General features: G+C 46.6%; 1 protein-coding gene across 1 annotated transcript in view; it reads right to left on the bottom strand.

The window, feature by feature from the left end:
- Window positions 1-25755, bottom strand: part of csmd2 (CUB and Sushi multiple domains 2) — a gene marked incomplete at both ends in the record, with an annotated part of 202510 nt that overhangs the window by 70860 nt on the left and 105895 nt on the right. The window contains 13 exons of the mRNA XM_079749377.1: window positions 1213-1401; window positions 2334-2549; window positions 3486-3602; window positions 4399-4587; window positions 5217-5404; window positions 6915-7053; window positions 9845-10039; window positions 13064-13199; window positions 13611-13801; window positions 15567-15749; window positions 19774-19886; window positions 20787-20890; window positions 23143-23264. Of these exons, the coding sequence (XP_079605503.1) occupies window positions 1213-1401; window positions 2334-2549; window positions 3486-3602; window positions 4399-4587; window positions 5217-5404; window positions 6915-7053; window positions 9845-10039; window positions 13064-13199; window positions 13611-13801; window positions 15567-15749; window positions 19774-19886; window positions 20787-20890; window positions 23143-23264 (2082 nt within the window). The remainder of the gene's footprint in view (window positions 1-1212; window positions 1402-2333; window positions 2550-3485; window positions 3603-4398; window positions 4588-5216; window positions 5405-6914; window positions 7054-9844; window positions 10040-13063; window positions 13200-13610; window positions 13802-15566; window positions 15750-19773; window positions 19887-20786; window positions 20891-23142; window positions 23265-25755) is intronic.

Raw genomic sequence — 25755 nt, 5'->3', positions numbered from 1 at the left:
TTGATGACAGATAGAGAGAGAGAGTGACAGAGAGACAGATAGAGAGAGACAATGAGTGAGCGAGATAGTGCGAAAGAATGAGACAGAGAGAGAGGGAGGAAGAAAGGAGTCCCAGTAGAGGAGTAGTTGGAGAGAGCAGAGGACATTTTATCACCATATGCTTGAAACTCAAATCACAAATTGAAATAGTCATATCAACATGAAGGGGTTGGTGAGGGAACCATGAAATGGAGTTATTGCAGATAATGTTTTAAAGTCGGTTACTCCGAAAGTGCAAAGTAGCTTAAATTAACTGTAACCTGAATATGATATTCATAATGAGCAATTATTTTGTGCAGTTCGATCTTTGGGGATCAGATTCAATGTACAAATAAAGAAAGAAAAGAAGACTGCAACTAACTTATCGTTTCTAAACATTCTACAACATATTTTTTGCTGGTTAGTTTGTTTGTACGTGTGCCTTCATCAGGGAATCACTTGCCCTACATGGAACTAATTCAGCAATATCTGGCAACCGGCAACTTCACACATTGACAGTGGGAGCGAAGCAGCAACGCACAATATAAACAACTAACAAAGGTACCACATTAGAATAAATAAATAATGATGCTTAACACATCTTAATGACTTGGCTTCATGAGACTTTCAACACTTACTAATTACCCCATAAACGTACAAACCATTCGATAACTTTGAGCACGGGTAATTTCTCAAAAAGTGTAATAAAACATTTAGAACCAAGGCATTACAAGAATGTATCTAGAGGACTTTTTCCATATTTTTTAAGCCAACGATTCCCCTCGTCCTTGCATCCGAAATCTTAAGACTGGAAGTGGTGATTGGCCCAGCTCGTCACCAGACTACGTCACATGTTAGGACACTTAATAAACTCGGCTGTCCCATGCCCACACTCCCCTTTTCCTCTGCTCTGCTTGTGTCCTCGAGGGAATGGTGAACAAGCAATAGGAAGGAGGATGTAAAGAACAGCCTGTGTTAAGGTAGCCTCCACCTTCCTGAAGAACCATGGTATCAACAAAAAAGGCCTGTGTGTGTGTTTGTGGTTGTATGTGTGTGTGTGTGTGTGTGTGAATGCATGGACTACATCAGGCATCATGTCTGGGGGGGGGGGGGAGGTGGGTGATGTGTTGGGAAATGGGTATGGGTGTGTGTGAATATTTAGGTATATAAATAAGAAAGCATGTGACCACCTACCCACACACCTTGGCAGAGGGGAGCTCCACACCCGCCGTCTCCCCCCTAGACACACCACCCGCGGCGGACCTTCCAGGCGGTACCCTGGGAAGCAGGAGAAGATGAGGATGTCCCCCACCCCGTACTGCAGCCCCTTGCGGGTGCTGTAGGTGGGGATGCCCGGGTCCTCGCAGGGCTCCAAGTCGTACTCTGGGGACAGGGGGACGTTGGTCGCTTGAGTCATTTCAATGATTCACAGCACAGGGTGGTACTAAAAAAAGACCTGAACCAATTCCTTAAATATATAACAGCATCAAAGTCAAAGTCAAAACCAGCTCTATTGTCAATTACCAAATATGCGCAAGACAAATATAGAAATCGAATTTGTGATTGTCTCTGACCAACGGTGCAATAAGTACAAAGGATAATTTGGTCAAATGAATAAAATAAGTAATATTTACTATATTACAATATTATTATAATATAGTGCATGAAGAACACCCTGACTTCGCTCTGCCAAGGGCCTTGAGTGCGTTCACCTTCAACATACAAAATGGACCACGTTTATCGGAAAAAAGTTTGGGAACAGTGTCTCTCCATTTGTTTATTCGTTGAGGGTTTCTCACCATAAACTTGATAATAGTCCCAATAAAAACGAACGGGGTCTGGTTGTGATGTTATATCCTTAGCACAACGTCGAAGGAATGGTTAGGTGGGTTTTATACGGGTTAATGAAGTACATAATTAGATAGAACGCCTATAAGGAAAAACAACAAAACACTTAAAGCTGCTCAGCTAGAACTAAGCCATCCGGGATCCTCCACAGCCCTGGATTGAGACGCTGTCACTTTTCAGCGCAGACTGAACTCCACATGATCTCCTTGTTTTACTCCCGGTAGAAAGGTTGTGGGATCAAACCCCCATTATCCACAATCTACCTGTGGCGACTCAACCCCGTGACCTCTAGCCTCAACCTTTACCCACAGTCACAATGGGTAATGACGTAGTCAGAACGACCATCGCAATCCACCATTCATAACGACAAATACAGTGGTGTAATCCCCACTTCCTGCGGCGGAAGCAGTCGTCAGGGCCGCCCGTGCGCCCTGTCTCCGAACCCCAGCCCACCACCGCCTATTTACCGGAGAAGGTGATGTTGAAGCCCTCGTAGGAGACAGAGAAGTCGGAGAGGAAGCGGATCTGGGCGGTGTAGTTCCCGAAGAGCCCCGCGCTCAGGGTGGGGGGCAGGGTGGAGCCTGTCAGCCTCCACAGAGGCTGGGAGAAGCTGCTGTTCTCCGTCACCAGTAGGTGGTCGTGGGGGCTCTCCAGGTGGAAGGTGTGGAAGGTGAACTGCACACCTGCGGACCAGATGTGGGGAGTTGGTGGTAAGGATGCAGATCGGTTATTGCACTTTTCCCTTCTAATTCGTTCATCTGTCTGTTCTAGCGTATTGCGGTGACTGCGACCAGACGCCTGGATTCTCCTTATGGTTAACCGGCCAGAACCCCATCATCGATGTAAAATGTTTTGCCTGTATATATGTGTATGTGTATGTATGTCAATTATGGAACGCATTGCATTCATGACCATTCCTGGAAGGAGGGATCCCCCACTCCGCGTTCCTCCTCAAGATTTCTTCCTTGCTGATTAAGGGAGTGTTTTCTTGCCCTCTTGAGGGCTTGGTACAGGGGGGTGTAAATATTTGGCCTGTTAAGCCCTTTGAGACTGTAATGGTGATCAAGGGCTATACAAGTACAATTGAATTGAATTGAATTGAATTGATAGGGTGGTGCATTGTTGTTGTTGTGGTGGTGGTGTGTTGCTTGGATTTATGTAAATTGTACCTCAGGGAAAACATTGATTATTGATGCACCTAGCCCTGTCACGGAGTTTCAAATCAACAAAAACTAAAAGAGGTTCGAAGAAATGACTCATCCTATTCATAGCAGAGGTTGTTACTGCCAGCTTGGGATATGAACATGAGAAGGTAATATGAGTGAAATAAATAAATGAATACAAATCTGTCTCTTATCCTTCTGTGGGTGCTCATCTCAAGACAAGCGGAACAACGCGACGGCGTGAGTCATCCTGCGGGGCCCCGGGGCCTCTAGGCCATTTTGTCTTTTTCGACGGGATGTGGCGTTCACGGTGCACAAACTAAACCACTAAAAGGTGGAAACTAAACTTTAACAATAACCAAATGTCTACTTTGGTGCGTGTAATTCAAAACCACGGTGGAGGGTTATGGGACGAAGGGGGCCGGTTGGGGGGGGGGGGCTTCTGGGATCTCTGACCTTTGCCGTGAGACGACTCGATCATCCAAGTGCAGTTGAGGTTGTGTGGGTAGAAGTCGGGGAAGCCAGGTGACAGAATGGTACCGGTGTTTCCCTGGATATAGCCTCCGCACAGCGCTGTGTTGGAGAAGGAGGAGGAAGAGGAGGAGGAGGCGGAGGAAGAGGAGGAGGAAGGGTAGGAAGAGGAGGAAGACGCGGAGGAGGAGGAGGTAGAGGAGCAACAGGAGCACGGGTAGGTGGACGGCAGAGAAAGCATATCAGATTGTATAAAATAAGAAAAATAATACCAATGCCACCACAAAAAGTGGGAGAAAGAGATGGAGAGACAAAAGAAGAGGGAAGAAATATGTTAGTACAAGCCAAGACTTATACTACTATATGGAAAATACATACTTTACAACACTGCCTTAAAAATGACCTCCCCCTAAAACTTTTCCATTCATTTACAATTGTGCGAAAGGCATTTTATCAGTAGTGCCTTTCAAAAGAGTGTAAAAGTAAATGCCTAGACCGCACCGTCGATATCATTAAGGAGAAGGTGGGGCAATCAATAACGTTCTTCAATATAAAAGCATTTATAGTGGACTAAAGCAGGAGAACAGCAAAATGGTGTGATCGGTGCCTCACTTATAAATCATTTATAACCATATGAACCAAAGGCTCCTTTCAGCCCAATAAGGGAATGGTCTATTTGCCGTTCTTGTAGGGGGTTACTCTTTTTGATTACAGGATTCCACCGAGTTCATTGCAATCCAATGAAGTAAAGTCAAAAGAGGCTTCTACTAATCCATCACCGTGCAACACCTCAAACAATCCCTTTGAGCTCAGCCTCCCATCGCTCTAGACTCTGTCTCCCTGGACCCTGTGTTGTTGTGATTCTGCTGTAGATACTGTTAAACACGGTGGAGCGTACCATCGCAGGTAGGCAGGGGACGGCTCCACTGGAAGTTGGGCTCACACTCGAGAGGCTCGGAGTCGCTCAGCGTGTACCCAGCGTCGCAGTTGAACGTCACCAGGGCTCCCACATAAAAGTCGTTGCCATGGCGCTGTCCGTTGACCGGGATACCGGGATCCACGCAGTGATCTGACTGTAGTTGGAGTGCTGGGGAGGGAAGTAGCCATGAGTTTCACCCGATAACCCCGAAAAGGGATCTTTTCACCCGCACGCACGCAAACACACACACATGCGCACCAACACGCGCGCACACACACAAGCACATGCACTTAAAGGCTAAAAGCATTGTGGATCAAGTTTCAAGCTTCGCGTTTTCTTAAGACCTAACCGCTATTCCTAGGTCACATGTCAGACCCCCCAGGTCATGGCATGCTAAAAGGGTTGCAGAAATAGCCATCTGGTCCAAAACAAAGTACTTTAATAGCAACACACCAATAGAAAGCCTCTCGAAAGCTCTCTCCTTGTATGTGGAATTGGCTGCCTTGTCTGTGAATTATTGAATCTCTTCAAAAGGTAAACAAGATGACAGAAGGTATGGAGGGTTCACGGTATATGCCCCAGGTATATGAAGGGCTCTAGAAATAATTGATCATGTATTCATGGATTTGATTATTTATTATTGTTTGTTGTTTGTTGTTTGAGCGTTTGTTTGTCGAAAATGTCTTTTTGGGGAAATGTTTACAAGGCTCTCTTGACAAAATACCTTCATCTCTCAAACATCATGTCTTGAATGAAAGGCCAAACCCAAAACTCAAACACTTCGGAAACAAACATACTCTCGTAGCGGATGCGGAAGCCAATGTCAGAGTGGCTCTTGTCGGTGGAGAAGAGCATGAAGATGTAGTTGGAGGTGCTGATGAGGAACTGGGGCACCTGGGTGCCCTGGTAGCTGCCGATGAGCGGCGAGGACGGGAAGCGTCCGTCACGCACCTCCAGCACGTCATAGTTCACCTCTGTGCGGAACCTTGGGGAGGGGAAGACGGGAGAGAGAGATAATAGAGAGGATGGTACAGATCAAAGGCCGCGATGCTTTGGGCACAATGGCCAAGTTACCATTGTGTTGTGACACTATCCTTGCGTATAGGTTGCAATAGATTGATCCGATTGTATTGTCTGTGTGTGTGCATGTGCGGGTGTTTGCGTGTGCGTGCATGCGTACATGTGTGTGCATGTGTCTAGATCTAGCTGGCTGAGTCTCCATTTAAATTCATGATGAGTGCCCCAGGCTTCTGAAGTGTCCTTTTGTCTTTTTCGTGCGTGTGTGTGTCTGTTTCTGTGTCTGTGTTTGGTTTGTGTGTGTATGTGTGTCTCTATGTGTGTGTGTGTGTGTGTGTGTGTGTGTGTGTGTGTATGTGTGTGTGTGTGTTTGAGTGTCGCTCTCTCTATGTGTGTGTGTGACTGTATATGTGCTGCGTTCTCAGTGTCCTTGTCCCATTTCATCATCAAAGCGGTGGATAATATGTCTGTCTGCAGAGCGGCCCCAGCGGCATCAGGTCGTCTAAACGTAGGCTGCGGCGCCAGGCTTTATTGATGTTCCGGGCGAATCAAAGAGCGGCCAGCATTTATTTTGTTTCGTTCTGGCCCCGGCAAGCCATCTATCCCTGGCAGTAATGAGACGGGCACATGGAGAGGTGCTACGGTCCAATGTTAACATGCACGCGTTTGATCCAGATTTAACTCTCTCTCTCTCTCATGTGGAGAGCTGAAAGTCACATGAACGACACGTTTATATGTGTATGGGTTTTTTGGTGTTTGTGAGTACCTTTGGTCGTCGGAGCATGTTGGGATACCAGATCAGCCATGGCGACACTGTGTGTGTGTGTGCTTGTGTGTATTTGTGTGTGTTTGTGAAAGGAGGGAAGGAGGGGGTTGGGGGAGGGGGCAATACAATTATTCAATCCAATAATTAAGATCACAACTCGATACATAAACCGGGAGGTTATTCAACCCTTGGGAGTACATTTTTGAACATGAAGATGTGCTGATCTGCTGCAATAGGGAACAAAGAGGGAATAAAAAAGGGCAAAAAGCGAGGGCCGTGAGGGAAAAATGACATTGGGATATAAAGAAAAGAGGCAACAAGGAATTTGATTCGTTCCTGAAACAATGTGACTCCTAAAGGGCTGGTAAAGGTGTCATGATATAAGATAAGGTGTGTGTGTGTGTGTGTGTGTGTGTGTGTGTGTGTGTGTGTGTGTGTGTGTGTGTGTGTGTGTGTGTGTGTGTGTGTGTGTGTGTGTGTGTGTGTGTGTGTGTGTGTGTGTGTGTGTGTGTGTGTGTGTGTGCACGCCTGCATGTGTCTATGCCTGTGTCATGTGCTTAAGCACATATTTGTGTGTATGCATGTGTGTGCACGTGTGTGTGTGTGTGTGGATTTGCGTGTGTGTGTGTAGGCGTGAGCATGTACGCCTGTGTGCAAGCACTTGTGCATTTTGTTCCTTTTTTATGTGTGTGTTCGCACGTGGGAGACTCACTTGTCAAAGATGATCTTGATTGGGTAGCCGGGAGGGGCCTCGATGATCCACTCACAGTTAAGGGCCTCCTTGTAAAGCTCAGGCCATCCAGGGGACAGGATGATCCCACTGGGCGCCTTCAAATCCCCACCACACGGAGCTGGGCAGAGAGGGGGGAGAGGGGGAGAGAGTGAAGTGAAAAGATGGAGTGTACAATGAGAGGATGGAAAGGGGAATCAGAGGGAGGAAGGGAGGCAGAGGGGAGCAGGGATGATAAGTAATTGGGAGAGAGAGAGAGCGATAAGGAGAGCGATAGATTTAAAAGAGAGAGAGGTGAGGGGAGGAGAGGAGGGGAGAACAACGGAGAGAGATAGATAGTTTGGGGGAATGATCATGATCAATTATGTGACGGACAAATGGAAGAAAGAAGAAGAGGGAAAAAGAGAAGAGGAGTAAGAACATGTGAAGATTGAATTATGCATGTCCGTTCCGGGTGTTATGTGGGAATCAGTGTAGCTCTGCTTGTTCCCTGACAGCAGGGGGGGGGGCAGCTAATGTAAATTGGTGACGGACCACTTCAAGGTTAACTGTTTCAGGAAGGAATATGCAAGTGCTCCCTGCATGAGTGTATGGTTGCGTGTGCGTGTGCGCTCACGTGTGCATGTGCGTGTGTGTGTATGTGTGTGTTCGTGTACGTGTATGTTTTGTACCAGTGCACATACATATGCATCTTTGTATGTGTGTTTTTGTGTGTGTCCATGTGTCCATGAGGAAGTGGTGCATGTTAGTGTGCGTGTGTGTGGCAGGGCATGTGTGTGTGTGTGTGTGTGTGTGTGTGTGTGTGTGTGTGGTAAATCATTTCCAAGTCCAAGCTCACTGAGTCAAGTGCTTCTTAAAGTGTTTCTTCAAGTGTTTTATCTGACATCAAACTGTTCGCCAAAGAAATGCTCACCAGAGGAGGCCAGCGAGAGCCTTGATCCACAGCAAAATAGCCCCTTAAAAAGACGATAGTCGTCTGGAAGTTAACCCCAACAACCCGCACAATCACACTAACCATGCACACAATGCTGAGCATCCATTTCCTTCTCTTTCCTCTATTTTTTCTTCTTTCTTTTTTCTTACAACAACAAAACAAAATTGTCCCAAAAAATTCAAATACCATAAAATATATACATAAAAGTCAAAGTAAACTTCCCTACAACCTTGTACCCATTATTTTGGAACCAACTAAGAACACGGCACATCCTTTATGTTGACTGCAGTCCCAGAGTCGTACAGACGACCCTGTTTTAGCCCTTAGACAAATAAATTCTTCACATTTTACAACTCAATTCCCTATTCTCTTCTTTATTCTTCTCTTCTTCTCTTTGTCTTCATCCATTCGTCCGCCCCATATACCTGTACGTCCCGCCGCTGTATTCCCGTCCCCCTTTAACTGACTATCCGTGGAACTAACGACGGGAACGGGGGCCATGGCTCACTGACACTGCCGCCGCCATCACTGCCTCTCGCCACTCTCCTTACTTTCAAAGCGCGATGATTTAATCAGGCGACTCAGCGTAGCGAAGGCCATCCATAAAGCCGTAGCACGCGGAAATCTCCAGGGCATGATGGATGGTCCAAAACAAAACAAAAAGCTAGCATGGTATCACGCACCATGCGCGCACGCGCTACACAAGGGGGCGGTGAGTGGAGAGACAGAGGCAGAGGGTTCACCGGGGAGTAGCACAACATGTGTTTTAATAACGCCCATTCACTAGCCCCGACCCCTCCCACCCTTCAGTTTTTCAAAAATGAATGGCACGGAGTCAAGGGATCCTCTAGGGACTTCATGCTAGCGCCTGGATAAGGGAGCGCCACCCACTTCCCGTCTCGCTAACACCGATGGTTCCCTCCCCTCCCCTCCCCAACCCCCTCCCCCGCCCCCCGCCCTCACTCCGGCTATATTGTTCCTCTCGGCAACTCAGGAAGAGGGTTTATTGAATTTGCGCAGAGCGGGTAAGAGCCAGGTAGATGGATGAGGCAGCATCCCGCTTGTGAGCTCAGCATGTTTTCTGATTGAAGCACTTTAACGGAACAAAAAGCTAGCCTGCCTGCCGACTGCTGCGCAACTTTTCTCGTAAGTGCCTTTGATTCGCGGCTCAACGATTGCTGCCCTTAAAAAATGGTCCGCTCCTCAAAGAAACGGAGAACTGCAGCGGCACTGCAGTAGAGGTCAAATGCCTTCACTGTATGTGTGTTGAAGTCAAGGGAGAGAGGCTGCTGCATCGTAAATGGGTGGTAGTGCATGTGGCACGCATGTAGAATTGGCAGTACACATGTGAGATTTGGGCATTGCACATTTTCAGCGTGATTTTGGCTCTACAAATCCTCTATGTGATTTTGGCTCTACACTTGTGTCCTATGCGATTTGGGAATTGCCCATGTTCTATTTAATTCAGGCTCAGCCAATTTTCCATGTTATTTTGGCTCGACTTGCCTTGGGAGGCAGGGCAGTCTAGTGTTTTGGGTGTTCCACTCACAGCCAAAAAGGCATCAGGTCTGATCCCCATGTCCACAACTTACCTGAAGGCATCCTTGATCAACGCCTTGATGCCTAAGGCTTTCCTCAGAGGAGAATATGTCTTTGCTTTCCTTCCAACCGGATTCAACACAAAGAGAGCCAGAGCGAATCTTTTTTGAAAAACGTAAGGTCGCGCCGATATATGGAAATCCATTTCGACCCAGCCAAGTCCGACAGCCAGACTGACATTAACTGCGGAACACACACAAACTTCCAAATCCGGATGTTCTCACGAGGCTATCACCTAACCCCCATATTGCTGCGTTCTTCATGACCTGCATCTCCTTTCCGACTGTGAGTCGCTCACCAACAAGGCATCATCAAGCATCAAATGGCGCCCTATGATAACACCAACAGGGCAGGGTCGGCCCGGAGGCTCAGCCTGTACCTTCGCAGCGGGGCACGGCGTTGTCCCACACCACGTTGCCGTCCTTCAGGATGCAGGATACGGTCTGGGAGCCGTGGGTCTTGACGAAGCCCTCCTCGCACAGGAAGGAGATGGAGCTGCCCAGCTGCAGGTTCTCCCCGAAGCGCTTGCCGTTCACGGGGACGCCCGGGTCCGGACACTCGTTGTGGCGGAACGCTTCGAGCAAAGAGGGAGGACGGGTGTTAAAGAGATGTGAATTGTAAAATGGTAAATGGACTGAATTTTATGCAGCTCCTTTCTAACCAGTGGCCAATCAAAGCGCTTAGCAATATTGCCTAACATTCACCCATTAATAGACACATTCACACATCAAGGGCGGTGTAGCCTTGTATGTAACCATGCATGTAACCATGCAAGGCTACTGCCAGCTTGTCGGGAGCAGTTAGGGTAAGGTGTCTTGCTCAGGGACACCTCGACAATCTAGCTAGGAGGAGCCGGAGATCGTACTAGCAACCTTCTGGTTACCAGCCAACCTGCTCTACCTCCTGAGCCACATGCCGCCGTGTTTGATTTTGTTTCAATTTTGTTATTGGGTGGTTGTGGGGAGGAGGAGGGGGGAGACAAGGGAAGAAAGGAGGGGAGAAGGTTCCTGATGAGAAGGGAAAAAGAGAATATAAGAGAAGAGAAAATATGCAAATGAGAATAAATGAGACAATAATGAGGAAAGGAGAAGAGGAGGCGTGAGGAGGAGAGGATAGGGGCGGATTTATGTTTTATGATTGATGAAGAGAATAGAAGTGAAAAGAGGAGAAAGAGTAAAGAGGAGAGCAAAAAAGAGAAAGGGGGAACAGAGCAGAGTATTGGAGAGTGGGAAACAGGAGGGAACAGAGAGGATCAGTATGTTCTTGGGTCCAAAACATAACAAATTACCAGGCATTCGTCTAATGATTCATTACTTCAGCTCACCCATTTTCCACAGCCAGCGCACAGTTGCTATGGTGATTTTGAAATAATGATAATCCAAAATTCTCTCCCAACCACCCATAACCAACCGTTGGCCATAGTGAGAGGATCTGGTTTATAAAATAGTGAGTTGACTTATCCCGCTGTTTTCATTTTGTTAGAAGGGAATGAATATACATAGATAAATGAATATGTAAATAAGCAGATGCCAGATGACACATAGGGAATGATTCACTGATTAAGTACCAAACTACCCAAGTGTGCGGATGAAACTTTTCTACCGCCGAATCAGTGAAGGCTCTGACCATTCCACTTACACCCACTCATAGCACCTTGATCATGGCATGTAAACACATACATCACCTGTGTGAATGTGTGTGTGTGTGTATGTGTGTGTGTGTGTGTGTGTGTGTGTGTGTGTGTGTGTGTGTGTGTGTGTGTGTGTGTGTGTGTGTGTGTGTGTGTGTGTGTGTGTGTGTGTGTGTGTGTGGGGGGGGGGGGGGGGGTTATTGATGAATCCCCCTCGCCTCTGTATCCACTGGAGCCCAACAGAGTGTTCGGCGCCACCTCATCCATCACCATCATCTTATTTATTAACGCGCCCAAAGTCCCCTCAATGCGGTTTGACATGTCCTCAATTAACATGAATGATGGAACAGGTCCGCCCCCACTCCCGGAACCCACATCAACACACAAACACACACTCACACAAACATACACACACACACACACACTTGCGTGGGCACGCACATGTTAACGGACACTGTCACGCACACCCATACACGCTGCCACGGTGAGATGACATTGTTGTGTCTGAAACCGCCTGTCGTCTTCAATTAACTGCCGATGGCTGTTCACCCCCACGCACCCTCCCACACCCGGCCCCTAGAGTCATCGCGTCACCATCCCTTATTCATTTATTCATAAATTAGCGTGTGGTCCGCAAGTCTTCACCACATTGCTGTGTTGTTCAGGAAGCACCTGAGAGGGGCCTTTATACATCACTTTATATATACTATATATAAAAATATATAAAGAATAAAAAGTTGACATTTGATTCTGAAATAACTTTGACCTAGAAACTGTGTGGCTATAATAAAGCAGATATGAGTATCTTGTGTACAATGAAGTGGTGTGAGAAAAACCCTATTTAGAGTAAACCATAAATCTGAGACCTATACAAATAAATGTTGGGGACTTGGCAGGAGTCAGATTATGTTAGGTAAAGTTATTTCCTCCTGGACGGAAAAAAGACGTGTGTTGCATCGTTATGTATCAGGATGCATGCAACGCTTTCACGCCTTCAGCCCACCGTCACAGAGAACCTCGCAGCGCAAGCGTAAAACGCACGGGCGGCTTGCACCGCACTGATTACACAAAAACCCCTTTAAAATCCCTCAGAACTTGGACGGAAAGATCCAGAATAGAATATAATGAGCGGTGGCACGGTGTCTCTTGTCAGCCAGGGATTTAGCGGTCTTTGTTTGTGAGTTTTTTTCCCCCCCGGTTATTTAGACGTCAAACCCTTTTACACAAACAGTAGACAGGAAGCTTTTGTCATTTCTGCATGGTTGTGCGCTCGTTGCCACCGTTGGCAGTTGGGCGGAAACGCTTGTGTGTGTGTATCCCTGTGTGTGTGTGTGTGGGTGTGTATCCCTGTGTGTGTGTGTGTGTGTGTGTGTATCCCTGTGTGTGTTTGTGTGTGTGTGACGGTGTGTGTGTGTGTGTGTGTGTGTGTGTGTGACGGTGTGTGTGTGTGTGTGTGTGTGTGCTGGCATGCAGGGAAGACAGGCAGGTAGATACGACTGATGATTCATGAGGTCCATTACTTACACAAACACATCGGACTTGGCACACTTTTGAACACACACACACACACATACACACTCACACACAGAACACAACACATCCTGTCCAATACACACAGACACATCCACAACAATACACACTATACAGACAGACAAAGCTCAACGTCACATACACACACAAGTACAATCAACACACACACACACACACTCCACACAATACACACAAACACCACACAATACAAACTGAAACCAAAGCCGCCCTGACAAAGAACGATCCCTCCTTCCTCCAAGAAAGGACGGACCACATCAATGCCGTCCCACAAGGCCCGCCCCGTCCTTGTTAAACCCTTTGATACCTTTTTACTTTGATGCAGCTGCTTTGCATATAAACCAGACTTGACTTTTCGTTCTTTGGAATATAAGAAAGGGGGCATCGCCATTTCAGCGCCCCAGGGCGTGGCACACATACTTGTGAACGTGATGTTGAAGCCTCGGTCCGTGTAGGTGTGGTCGGTCAGGAACTCTAGCCGGGCCACGTGGGCGCTGGTGGTGATGGGCGGGGGCAGGACGTCGCCGGAGAAGGTACCCAGGATCGGAGACTCGGCCTTGAGGGAGAGAAAATAGGCGAGGGACACATGCCCAAGTAAGGTGTTGAATGACTTATGATGAAGGATTGATGGAATATTGGGAATAAAAAAAAGGGCAGCTTTGCAATGGCTGGGGGAGAGATACTAATCAAGTTGATACACAGAGAAAGGCAAGAGGCAAGGCGAGGAATTGACGGACGGGTGAAAGAGAGGGATCTATACAGGCAGGTAGGAAGCTAATACAGACGGACAGCATGGAGGGCAACAAAATGGCAGGCGGGGGACACACACAGGATAGACCTGTGGCCAGCTTGATATAATTACACAAGGGGTGAGGAGGGCAGGGCTATTAGAGCAAAACAGTCAGCCTGAGTGACAGACCGCAGTGAGCCGATAGATAAGCCCCTCTGAAGCGCAGGCAGACCCTACCTTTCCGCCATCTTTGATGGAGAGGAAGTCGAACTGCTTCTCCATGCTGAGGTCGTTGAAGGCCAGGTTGATGCGGCTCTCAGGCTTGGCAATGATCAGCCACACGCAGTGCATGTTGTTGCCGTACTCCTGGGGGTAGTTGGGCGACAGCAGCACCCCCGACGGCGTGGTAAAGTTGAAGAAACACGAGACTGCAGGGGGGGGGGGGGGGGGGGGGGGGGGGGGTTGGCACGCATCCGAACAGACATATAGATGATGGGGAGGGAGGCAGGGTTGGGATGGGGGGGGAGTGAGAGAGAGGGAACATGAAAAGTGGCACTAAAAGAGGTTTGAGGTGTGTGAAACATTGGCAAATCTCATTATCTGTTGCTGAAGTACTGAAATCACTGAAATGTGCTGAACAGAGGGAATCTCAGTTTCACGGTTTATTTTTATATATAGCTTTTTTTTATATAACTCTTTTGCATTTATGTATGGCTCATCAGTTGAATTGGTCTGTGGTGTATTATTCTCAAAACAGAAGAACACTTTGAAAACATGACGAAGTCGATCAGGATGAAGATCAACCGATGAATGTATTGATCCACAGAACAATCATTCACACAATCAATGCATCACCCAAACAGATCAATACAACTCAATCAATAATGAAAGCAAGTCATCCATTCATTATTGACATGAAGTCATATTATATCATCCAACATCCAACACAAACCGATAACACTTTGCAGATACAAATGTAACAAGAGAAAATAATAAAAAGTCAAAAAAAGCTCAAGAATAATAATAATAAAAAAGGGTGCAGAAGAGAAATATATGCCTCAAACTCAGTGTTGAACGGAGGAACATTAAAGGTCTGGGTGTCAAGGAGACATAGAGTGATGCGATCTGAGGAGTTCTGCAGAGCATGTAAATGAGGCCAGCAGTAGCCTGGGGCTGGAGGCCCAGCGGGGCCTTCCCTCTCTCTCTGACCAGAGGGGTTCCTCACAACCATAGGGCCTGCTGGGGCTAAACCGAGTTGGGGGGAAAATACGGCAGAAGACTGAAGTCAGCAACTGTAGCCTGGAGCGGGGGGTTGGGGTTGGGGGGGGGGGGGGGGGGGGGGAGTACTTTTTTATAGTAATTCTTTACGCTTAATTCTAACGCTTCTGCAAACAAAAGATGGGGACGTGTTGTTACTGGGTGGTGTTGGGGCTGCTGGGCTATGCACTGGTGCGTGTGTGTGTATTGTAATAGTTTGTTTTACTGTCGGGGTGTGAGTCAGGGCTGGTCACTTTTATTTTAACGGCTTAAATCCCAAACAACAGTCAGGCATGGTGGGTCGCTTTCACAGGGCCCTAATGAGGACTATATGAACAGAAAACATGTGAAAACAAATGAATAAATAATATGACAATGAAGCATTGCAAATTAAGTAAGACATATTAAGTTTTTAACTCATCGAGCGTGGTCGGATGCTGTTTTGTCAGGCCAACAATGCAGCCATTTTGTTACTCCCATAGTGAGTCATTGAAGTGGCTTAGCTAAAGGTTAACTAAATAAAAGATGGTCCCGATCATTGTGTTAAAGTATCAGCTACATCGCCCGCGTCGCTCAGCTCCTGGCGCCATACACACGCTCATTTGGATACTTTGTCCGTCTTATAAATAATACAACAGTCGGCCTTATCTGCCCGCTCAGCTCTAGTTCTCACTCTTCGCCGCCCCCTGTTTGGCTAGCGTGGCGTTAATGAGCTAATAAGGCGTCCTATTGTTCCGAAAGCGGGCTGCTCTGTAAAGCGTGCGCATGATCTGACTATTAATCGCACGTGAAGCGCTCCTCCGCTGACGCGCATCTATCTCCACACACACACACACACACACACACACACACACACACACTTAGAAAAAGAGAATGTAACGGTTTTGGTGCGTGACTCCCATTGATGAAACGGGGAAGCCAGTCGGTCTCACTCACAGACGCAGCTGGGCTTCTTGGCCGACCACTGGTTGTTCTTCTGACAGGTGATGTTCCTTTTCCCCACCAGTTCGAACGCCGGCAGACACTCAAAGTACAGCCGGTCCCCGTGACGAAAGCCTGTCCCTTCCCGCTTGCCGTAGGCGGGGGTGCCAGGGTCCCCGCAGCTGCCCTGGTCGATCTCTGCACGGGACAACGGGAACAAAAAGAAGGCCACGTTTTCAAAAGACAGCCCGACCACAGACAGCCAGCCGGTCAATTGACAACTGAAATGAATGTGTTTAAAGGCTGCATCCGACTGGGGAAATGAAGCCAGGACACAGAGGTGCTAGCTGACTGACCTTCTTGCGCTAGCATTCTTGCACTCGTGTAAAGGTGCGTGTGTGCCTGTGCGTTTGTGCGTGTGCGTGTGTGTGTGTTATCCATCCATCACGTCACCACCATTCCTCGCAAACCAGCCTTGCATCCATTGGCAGGGAACAGGCCTTGTTTACTTCGCATCCCGATGTTGTCTATGCACTCCGGATGATGGATGCATTATACATTACAACAGTCAAGAGGGCTGTTGGGCTAGCACAGGCCAGAGGTCTTGCAGAGTATAGCTGTGTGTACACAGGTGAGTGATGTAACTGACATCACTGACTTTCCACTGACCCTGTGTCTTTACAGCACATATACTGTCTGTTTGACGTATACACGGCAAGACCGGAAAAAGGAGGTGTGTGTGTGTGCGTGTCTGTAATGTTTGCTAAACCATTGCCGTCTAATCAATAATTCAACGTAGCGCACAAAGGCTAACACACTGAATCTGATATTTTGTTGCTTTGAACTGGAATGGGCGAGAATGAGCAAGTATAAGCATTCATGCGTGCGTTTGTATGTGTGTGTGTGTGTGTGTCGACGGGGAGGATAATAGCTTTCGAGCAGAGTAGCCAGCAGAAAGTGTTAAAAGTATTCTAAAGAGGCAAAGCGAGTCAACAACCGAGAGATAAGTAGAAACAAGGCCCACCCTCCAGGCGGTTTTCTCTCTGCCAAGGCCTTTTCTGTTGTTGTTTTTTATTCAGCTCCTGCTATCCTTTTCTCACATTGCTTTTTAAGTGCTTAACGTTTTACCAGAGCCACGCTAGGGCTCCCTGACACGGACAGAGACACAGAAAGGAGATGGCATTTACAATGCATTTGTGTTATGTTCTGAGATGAGGCGGGCGGAGGTATTCTGAGGCACAGGAACGAGGAGCGACAGCCGAACAGCGATTTTCAAACGAAGCCTTTTGACATCACTTCACCATTCCTCTGAAATTACATTGCCTGAAAAGAACTTCTATTTTTTTCTGTGTGTTTGTCGCTTCCCTGCCTGTTCCCCACTGTCTTACTTGACCTTGGTGTGAATGAAAATGCATCGCTGCATCGTCTGGTGACGGACGGTTAACACTCAAAGTTGCCCCGTAGAGAGCCTGACAGGAGAAACTTCTGTCGCACATGCGCACAGCAACGCGAGCATAAACACACACGTATATTTTGCTGTGTGCAGTCAGTGCACGCCAGCTTCACTCTCTCGCTGGGACACACACGTACACATGGGCTCTCAGGTAAACACACACACACACAAACACCAAACACTCACATGTGCAAAGACCCACAAACGATACACACACAGTATCAAACACACACGCACACACGCACGCACCCATGCACACAACCGCACACCCACCCACACACACACACACACACCCACACCCCTGCGCCCGTTACCCATCCCTCTCTTAAATATGGACACGCCAATTTCATTATCCCGGGATTTATACGACTCCCTCCCGCTGGCTCATCCCTCTTCTCCCAGCATGCCGAGCGTGCAAGGCTTCACTGGTTGAACGCGATGCCAGCCTGTCGAGACATCCAGGGCGGGGCCGAAGGGAGCAGCTGGCAAATAAGCTCATCTGTCCAGGAAACTAAGCTGGTTTTAAGAACAGCCCCAGGGGTATCGCTGCATATAAATCCATACGCTGCTTTAATGAGGACCGTTATTTAAGGCTATTTGTTTAAATCCCTTTTTCATCGTTTTTTTGAAGGGAATGAAACATACTAAAGAACATGTTGATCATTAAAGATGACTTGGAATTATAGGCGGGCTCCAAGGACCACTAAGGCTCTTCATATACACTATGAAGATTGAGCACCAACAAGAGAGGGATGCTGGAACAGGGCAATGTCTCAGTGGTGAAGCGCACATCAGGGGACTAAACCAACAAATAGAAGACCTCAAACGCACACACACACACACACACACGGATACATGTGGGAGTAGTGTGTAGTGTGTGTATAGGTAGGTGTGTGTGTGTGGGTCTGTCTAGGTGTGTGTGTGTGTGTGTAAGATGCATCTCTCTGGACGTGACTTGGATTACTGATGTATACGCAGCAGCAGAACAAGCCAAAGTTGTGTTGTGCTGCGTTGTGTTCTTATACCCCCACAGGTCCATACCATGGGGACACAAGGGAGACTAGAAACACATAAATAGAAAATAAGAGCTCTTTGATGTACATGTTGAAGTGTGCGTGCGTGCGTGCGTGCGTGCGTGCATGCGTGCGTGCGTATGTTCTTGGTGTGCATTAAAGTCTGTCGACAGGCACGCAAAACTACAGCGTGCAAAAAGCCACACTGGTTGAGATCTTCAGAAATAAGGGAACAGACTTAATGGCATATCCATTTAGGTTTTTTCCATCCCGTCTATTCAAGCTGACATTCCAAAGTCATCGATGCATTATAATGGTATTCACATTCACATATCGGTGTTCTGAAATGCAGTCTCCCCAGGCTTGGCTTAGCTCCAACACCAAGTCAAAAGCTGCCGGATATGGGAGTCCACATGTCCTTGGGTGCACACACAGGTATAAAGAAATGTGCTTATGTGTGTATGCTACTCTGACTGTGGAATGCTTGAACAAGAGGAAATTTCAAGGATAAAAAGGTAACACAACCAATAGAATCAAAAGACCAGACAGAGCAAACACAAACGCACACATCTACTTGTGCATGCACACTCTCTCTCTCACACACACACACACACACACACACACACCATGCTCATACCGTGTTGACAATCACACTTTGTGATCAGGCTTAGCAAACACTGCATTATGGATGCTAATTCGTTTTTGGGATGATCCAATGTGGGAGGCGGTGTTTCACCCCCTAGGTTAGGTACGAGTCATCACTTTAATTACACTTGGTTCACTTCAACACTCTGCTCTGCTTTCTCTTTTGTTATAGATTTCCCCCCCCCCCCACCCCAACCTCTGTCTAGCCTCTGTCTAGGAGGGGCAAAGGGGCTCTCTGTGAGGGACAGCAAGCAGACTGATCCATAGAGAGAGAGAACGCCGGCAGGCCCACTTCATCCTCACACACGCACAAACACAATCACAGACACAAGCACATCTGACTGATCCACAGAGAGAGAATGAATTCTGGCAGTTCCTCTTTATAATCTCAGACACACATACACACACAAACCGCAAAGAGGCTACGGCTAAAGCTGTATATCTTAAGCCGCATTTCTCTTCTTTTGCCCTTCTCGAATGATCTCGGCTAACAAAACACACACACACACACACACACACACACACACACACACACACACACACACACACACACACACACACACACAGCAACATTCACATGTTAGCTGTGGCAGTGTTGATTCTGAGGGGATCAACTACAAAGGATGCTATTACTGTCACCAATCTGTCGACTTGGTAATACAAAGAAGTGCCCTGACTAGATTGACACGCCATCTCTATCCCCCCTACTGCATTGTGGCGGATAAAAGGAGTGATGGAGCTGGGGCGGCTTAGGAGTTTACATTGGAATGAGGTGAAATCTCTGCTGTCATTGCCAATGATGCCAGGGCAGAGCTATGAGGCCCTGTGTAAATTAACAAGGGGAGAGTCACATAGGGGCGTACCTGCAGCAAATAATACACCTCGTCAGAAAAAAACTTGTGTTGGGATAACCACTGAGGGCTACAATCGGAGGTTGATGTGTTAGTATGAGTAATACAGTCAGTGACGTTGACCCCGATGAATAAATTATCTAAACCAGTCTGCCAACTCAGTTTGTTTTGAGTAAACGAACACTTCTTAATCCCTGATAAGGCAGACATTGACAACCTTTGCTTTGAACCAGGGCACAACACCCAATCGTCTCCCTTACCTTCATAAGACACCTTGAAGCCCAGAGATCCACTGGTGTCGTCAGTCTTGAAGTTAAGCCACATCTGGTGGCTGGTGCTGACCACCAAGTCCGGAGTAGATGTCCCCGAAAGTCTAAACAAGGAAACACGGCAAAGAGGCACATGTTAGCTAGCCAGATACAGGTTTGCTAGCCAGGTACAGATAAGCCAGCCAGAAACAATTTAGCTGGCCAGGTACAGTTTAGCTAGCCAGAAATAAGTCAGCAGGCTATGGTACCGGTAAGCTAGCCAGGCAGAACTTAGCTAGCCAGGTACAGTTTAGCTAGCCAGAAACTTTTCAGCTAGCTATGGCACAGGTTAGCTAGCCAGGTACAGGTTTGCAAGCCAGATAAAGGTTAGCTAGCAAGATAGCATACAATGTACAATTTATATACAATTTGAAATACATAAATGCAACATAGCAGGCCTAACAACATTTCAATATGTTACGAGATCATTTGGCACCTCATGTGAACTAAATGGACCGATAAAACTTCATTGTGGCATTAAATCTCTTCGCAATTAATACATAACAATATACCCCAAAAGGTTATGGAGCATCTGCTAAAGAAAACCTGATGAGAGAGTGTGTTGATGTGGTGTGCATGGTGACGATTACATTTTATTTTTTGAGTGCTAATCGGTAGTAATTCTGCATTTATGTACTGCTGCCTAAAGAGAACATTATTTTGGAAAGTGAAATGATTTCGAGTTGTTTTAGGTGAGAGGAGAGAGAGAGAGAGAGAGAGAGAGAGAGAGAGAGAGAGAGAGAGAGAGAGAGAGAGAGAGAGAGAGAGAGAGAGAGAGACATAGTGAAGTGATACTAAAAGAGGGCAGAGGAATGAAAAGATCTGGAAAGAAGGAAAAACAGACAGAAAGAGAACTTTTGAGAAAATTTGATATTATCTATAAGAATAAGAAGTACAAACAGGGAAATCACAGTCGGTTTTGAGAAACAGAAGAACCAGATGGAACCAGCAGGAGGACAACTTACACATGGAAGACGGTCTTCTGGTCACCCACCACATCTCCATCGCCCACCGTCAGGGTGTCGTAGCCGCGCTCCAGGTCAAAGTCCTCAAACGTCAGCTTGATCACCTGGACAGCAAACGCCGGGAGAAGCCAGGATGTGACAACCGGGAATGACAGACCCTTTTAAAGCACTTTTCCGATAACATGTGCGATCGGCTGGAGCCCCCCCCCCAGCCCTCTATCTTCCCATCAATCTTTCTTGGCTGACAGTTTGGACGTGAGTCTGGCACGGCTCCAGTTGCTACCCAAGAAGCAGCTCAGGATGCTCAGTGTTAAGGTCGTGTCAGTTAATTTCCTCTTTGTAGAAGCAAAAATAATATCAGGTAGAACCCAGATTATATTCCAAATATGTTGCCCTTGGATTGCTTCGTCGGTCTGTGATTGGATGACATTCAATTTGTTTGTCCCCCATTTCATGAAGCTATGTGGAGACCACTATAACAAAAAACCTATTTTCGTTTTTCGCCAATTCTGATCTCTGACCCAAATGCCAATGACTATCGAGCATCTGATTGGCTGGAGAGATTGCCCGCACGCAATCGTGAGATTCCCCCCGTAGAAGACACCAGAAAAAGACGGGGAATCCTATTTGTTTTTTCCAACTTCACCGCGACTTTAAAGGTCCGCGGCCATCTGCCGGGTGGACATTAGAGGAATAAATAATGCAGGCGACGACGTCTGTTACTTCTTTTGTTCATTTTTTCTTTTGGTAGCGTAAACAATTTCAAACGTCGGGAGCGGTACAGAATGGGATCAGAATGAAAAGCACGTATGAACGTGGGCACGTTGGCGAGCGTCGCCGAGGGGAGGACCCCGCTAATAAAGATAGACAACGGAACAGAGTTGGAGCCGCCGCACATCTCGATAAAAAGAACAAGAAAAAAAAGAAAAGGAGTGGAAATTGAGATAACAATAAAACAATGAAAAAAAATGCCTCAATCTGCTCCGTTTCAAATTGGCTCCCGATAACTTCTAACACATTCTTAATGTTATGCAGAGGGTCCAAGAGAGCCACGCCTAATGAAAAAGCTTATATAAATGCAAATTGAATTTATATAATAGGAGTTGGATAGGAGTTTAACCTATGTCAAACTCCGGTGGCTAATGACGACTGGCTAGGTTCATAGTGGCGACGGAGCAGGCAGCGGGGTCACGAGAGGGCGGGTTGCCAGGCGAACGCTACTCTGAGCTAACGTCTCTGCCAGCTGCCAACTGTAACAGTCGACAGCCCGCTGGAAATTAGATATTAAAAACGAAAAAGTAAAAAAAAAAAAATCATATGAGGGTTTTTAGCTACCTTCTGGTTTTGTATTTGAGTCGTTTTGGTACGGAAACCACAGATATCTTTGCAGCGGATGGATAAACTAAATAAAAGCGTAATAAACACCCTCCAAAACCAGTGTGTGCAGTGACCTTGGGGAATATGCACAACTATTGAAGGCACTGTTCGGTATAAGGCTTGGACTTTAAAAACAAGTAAACCTCCCCCATCCACCCTCTCCTCCTACACCTGACTTGATGTTCTGTGTGACCTAGCATCACCTCTGACTGTGCTAACATGCAGGAGGGCAAGGAGAGGGAAGGCTAGGGTGGCGCTAAAAGAGAACAGAGGTGCTCCATCTTCATCTAGGACAGACACACAGAGCGCGAGACAGCCCAAAGTGCCGTTGTCTTTTTTCAGTAGGCTGCCCTCGAAAGTACCCAAGGTGTGTGTGTGTGTGTGTGTGTGTGTGTGTGTGTGTGTGTGTGTGTGTGTGTGTGTGTGTGTGTGCAGTGTGCTCTTGTCTAGCCTTGTGTGCCCTGCCTCAGTCCAAAGAGCCACTCCCTCACTCGCCCCTGTGTGATAAGAGACCAGATTTGTAAAACCATTTTGTTTTGAGTTCACGGGAGGATATTTGGCAAGCAGGCCGGCCATGTGGCCTTGAACACACCACCAAAGTCATCAGTCTGAACAGAGTGGCTCTGTCACTATCATGATATCCTCAAAGTCCCCTCATCTCTCTTCTCTGCTTTTTATTGCTATTTCTGCTTGTTGCCTTTCCTTCCTTCTCTCTCTCTCTCTCCCTCTCTCTTTCTCGCCCCCATCCCACAGGTGACACAAAGCCATCTTCCTCTGTCTCCCTCTGCCCAGCCTACCAGCCTTTGTTTCCGTCATTTTGTGTGCAACATAATGAGTTAAAGAGATGCTAATCAATGACCCCTTGATGATATTACAGCAGAATCTTAAGCAGCTTTCCTGTTGGCAAAATGTGATCCTATTTTGTTGAATACAAATTGTAGTACACTATTAGTAGGCTGGTACAGTTGAAGGGTGGTACCTTGGTCATGTCTGTGGCAGTGATGATCCAGGTGCAGTTTGCATTGTTGTCGTACTGGACCGGGTAGTTTGGAGAGGTGATGACACCGCTGGGACCTCTCAGTTGACCTCCACACATAGGTGCTACAAGATATTAGCAATCAATGGGTTAGGTGAGGCTGTGGAAGATTAACGTTCAGTTATACAGTTTGTGATGAATAATGTAACATGTTTTGCATTCAGGATTATCTTGATTGAGAAGCAAACCCCTACCATAACATTGTTAATCCTATTGAAGGAGCACTATGAATAAAAGCCAATTTAGCTTCCCACGCAAGTTTCGACAATTCCACCAAAGTCAAACATTGTGATCCAGCCACTTTGGGATTTGATCCACAGATGTAGGATTACCCTTCCAATATCAAAACCAGTCAGCAATTATCCCGACTTGTTGAATTTATCTAAAAAGAGGGATCTGCATCTCATGTATGAGGGCATCACCAGTTCCAACTTTGCACCATTCGTTCAGCTCCTCTGAGGATGTTTTGCGAAGGAAGAGTACATCTGTGTTTTGTTTACAAACCATCATTAACCCAAGTGTCATTCATACTGTCTCTGGCTGAAGTGCCCTCCAAGCACTTCAGTTGGCATTCGAGCTCAGCGGTTAAAACAACCCAGATTGAGAAGCTAATGACCGAGGACAGTGAAGCTGTGAATCAATGATAAGAAAAAAGGCAGTTTAGTAGTTAAAAATCAACTAACATTCATAGCTTCTGCACATTCAAGTAATGCTATAGTTACTGTTTTGATTTTAATTATATACTTTAGCAATTATTTGACTTTAGAAGGACGTCGTGACATTTTTTCTGCTTAACGCCCCGGAGCTCCTATCAAAAAGATCCCTGTAAAGAAAACCTTAATTAAAGTTCACTTTTACGTCCTTTATAAGGGACATTTAACAAGTGCGTGTGTGTTCTTGAGCGAATAAGGGCGTGTGTGGCTTTAAAGGTCAGAGAAGAGGGACAATAGGAGCGGACTACATGCACAATAAGTGTAAGCGGCCGACACTCTGACTACATACACACACACACACACACACACACACACAAACACACGTTGATCTCCCTTAATGACTTGTACGAGCAGTCACATGACCTTCTGAGGACATAAGGCCGGGGGTCGGTGTGCTAGGCCGTGTCCCATGTTTGTCACATGGTCCCCCGGCTGGACAGCGACGAGAACTTTTTACCCAATTTTGAAGTAATTATTTTAAGTGGGTGACCTTAGATCAACTTCCACGGTAAATAGAAAGCCCAGTAAGAGTGCTACAGGAATGCGGCTAACACACGTGCACATTTGCTCTTCTTCTTCAGCGATACTAACTAGCACCGGTACTGATCAACTGTCTTGTGTCATTACTCAAGGTACTCCGGTGTGACCAGAGGGCTGCAGCGACAATGAGTCAGAGACTTGCACAGTTTGCACCTCTGGAGGAGGTATGAACAACGAGACACCGAGCGATTAATCATTTTCTCCATTAGCTCTGCCTCCGGCAATAGCCCTGTTGCATGTAATGGGGACGAACATGGGCAACGCACACTTATACATGTTCATGTTATTATTCGTGTACATTGTCACATTTTGTTTTTAATGGTCTGCTGCTGTATAAAGGCATGCCGTTTGGACGATTAAGTTTGTTAGCAGCCGTTATCTTTCTAGTGTTATTTTGTAGTAAGGAAGGGGAAGGGGTGTCAGCTGGGGTGAGCAGGGTTCCGGCAGCTGTGGCCAGTAGCCTTTTTTTATCCTTGTGATTCTCCTAATGTGTTGTGTCGTTGTCATGCTAACCTGCTGATGGAGAGAGGCTTTAAACGAGAAGACGGGCATCCAATTCATCCACCCCCATAATCCCTCTATGTTTGGGCCCCCCCAACCCCTTCATTTTCTTTAGTGGTATAATCCCATTTGGGCTTAATTGGATCACTCTTTAAGGCAAGGGATGGGGGAGAACCTGAAAAAACTGGATTTCTCCGAACACTTTAAACTGAACAGCGAGAGATGTTCCCATAGGCACAATAAAGGAGATGAAGCGGCCAGGTGATTTCATCAGACAACTTTGTCCAGCAGCAGGTTGTTAAGGGTAACTGATTAAAGGGAGGTTGTGCTGAAACTGGCACAAAATGGCCGACATATATCTCACTGTTGAAGAAGGGCAGCGGACAGAAAGTGGACAGAAAATTATGAGGTTTTGCTATTTGGAAGAAAAGATGCCATTGCATAGGGCCTCAATGGAATTAAGAACCATCCTTTCCAGTGTTTGTGCGACAATTTAATAATAATGGACGCAATCTTTTTTGAGAAAAAGGCAGAATAGTGATGAAAGATGAAAACGGATTGAACCGCTTTGAAACACTAACACAACATAAAATTGCCCGGGAAAAATAATAAATAATAATTACCCCCTTTAGTGAACATCAAGGACACTTTTGTACACAAGCACTTCTAATGACTTACCCTGTTATGATGATGAAATTATGAATTTCTCTGCACAACAGAAGATCAAGCCATGTTTGTTTGCTTTGATTACTTTTTTAACCACAGTTTACTGGGCAATTACAGTTGCGTGGCACTTTTGAAA

This window comes from Pollachius pollachius (assembly GCF_949987615.1).
Source record: "Pollachius pollachius genome assembly, chromosome: 13".
Classification (NCBI taxonomy): Eukaryota; Metazoa; Chordata; class Actinopteri; order Gadiformes; family Gadidae; genus Pollachius; species Pollachius pollachius.
The sequence above is the reverse complement of the archived record's forward strand: the minus strand, read 5'-3'. Positions and strand labels throughout refer to the sequence as shown.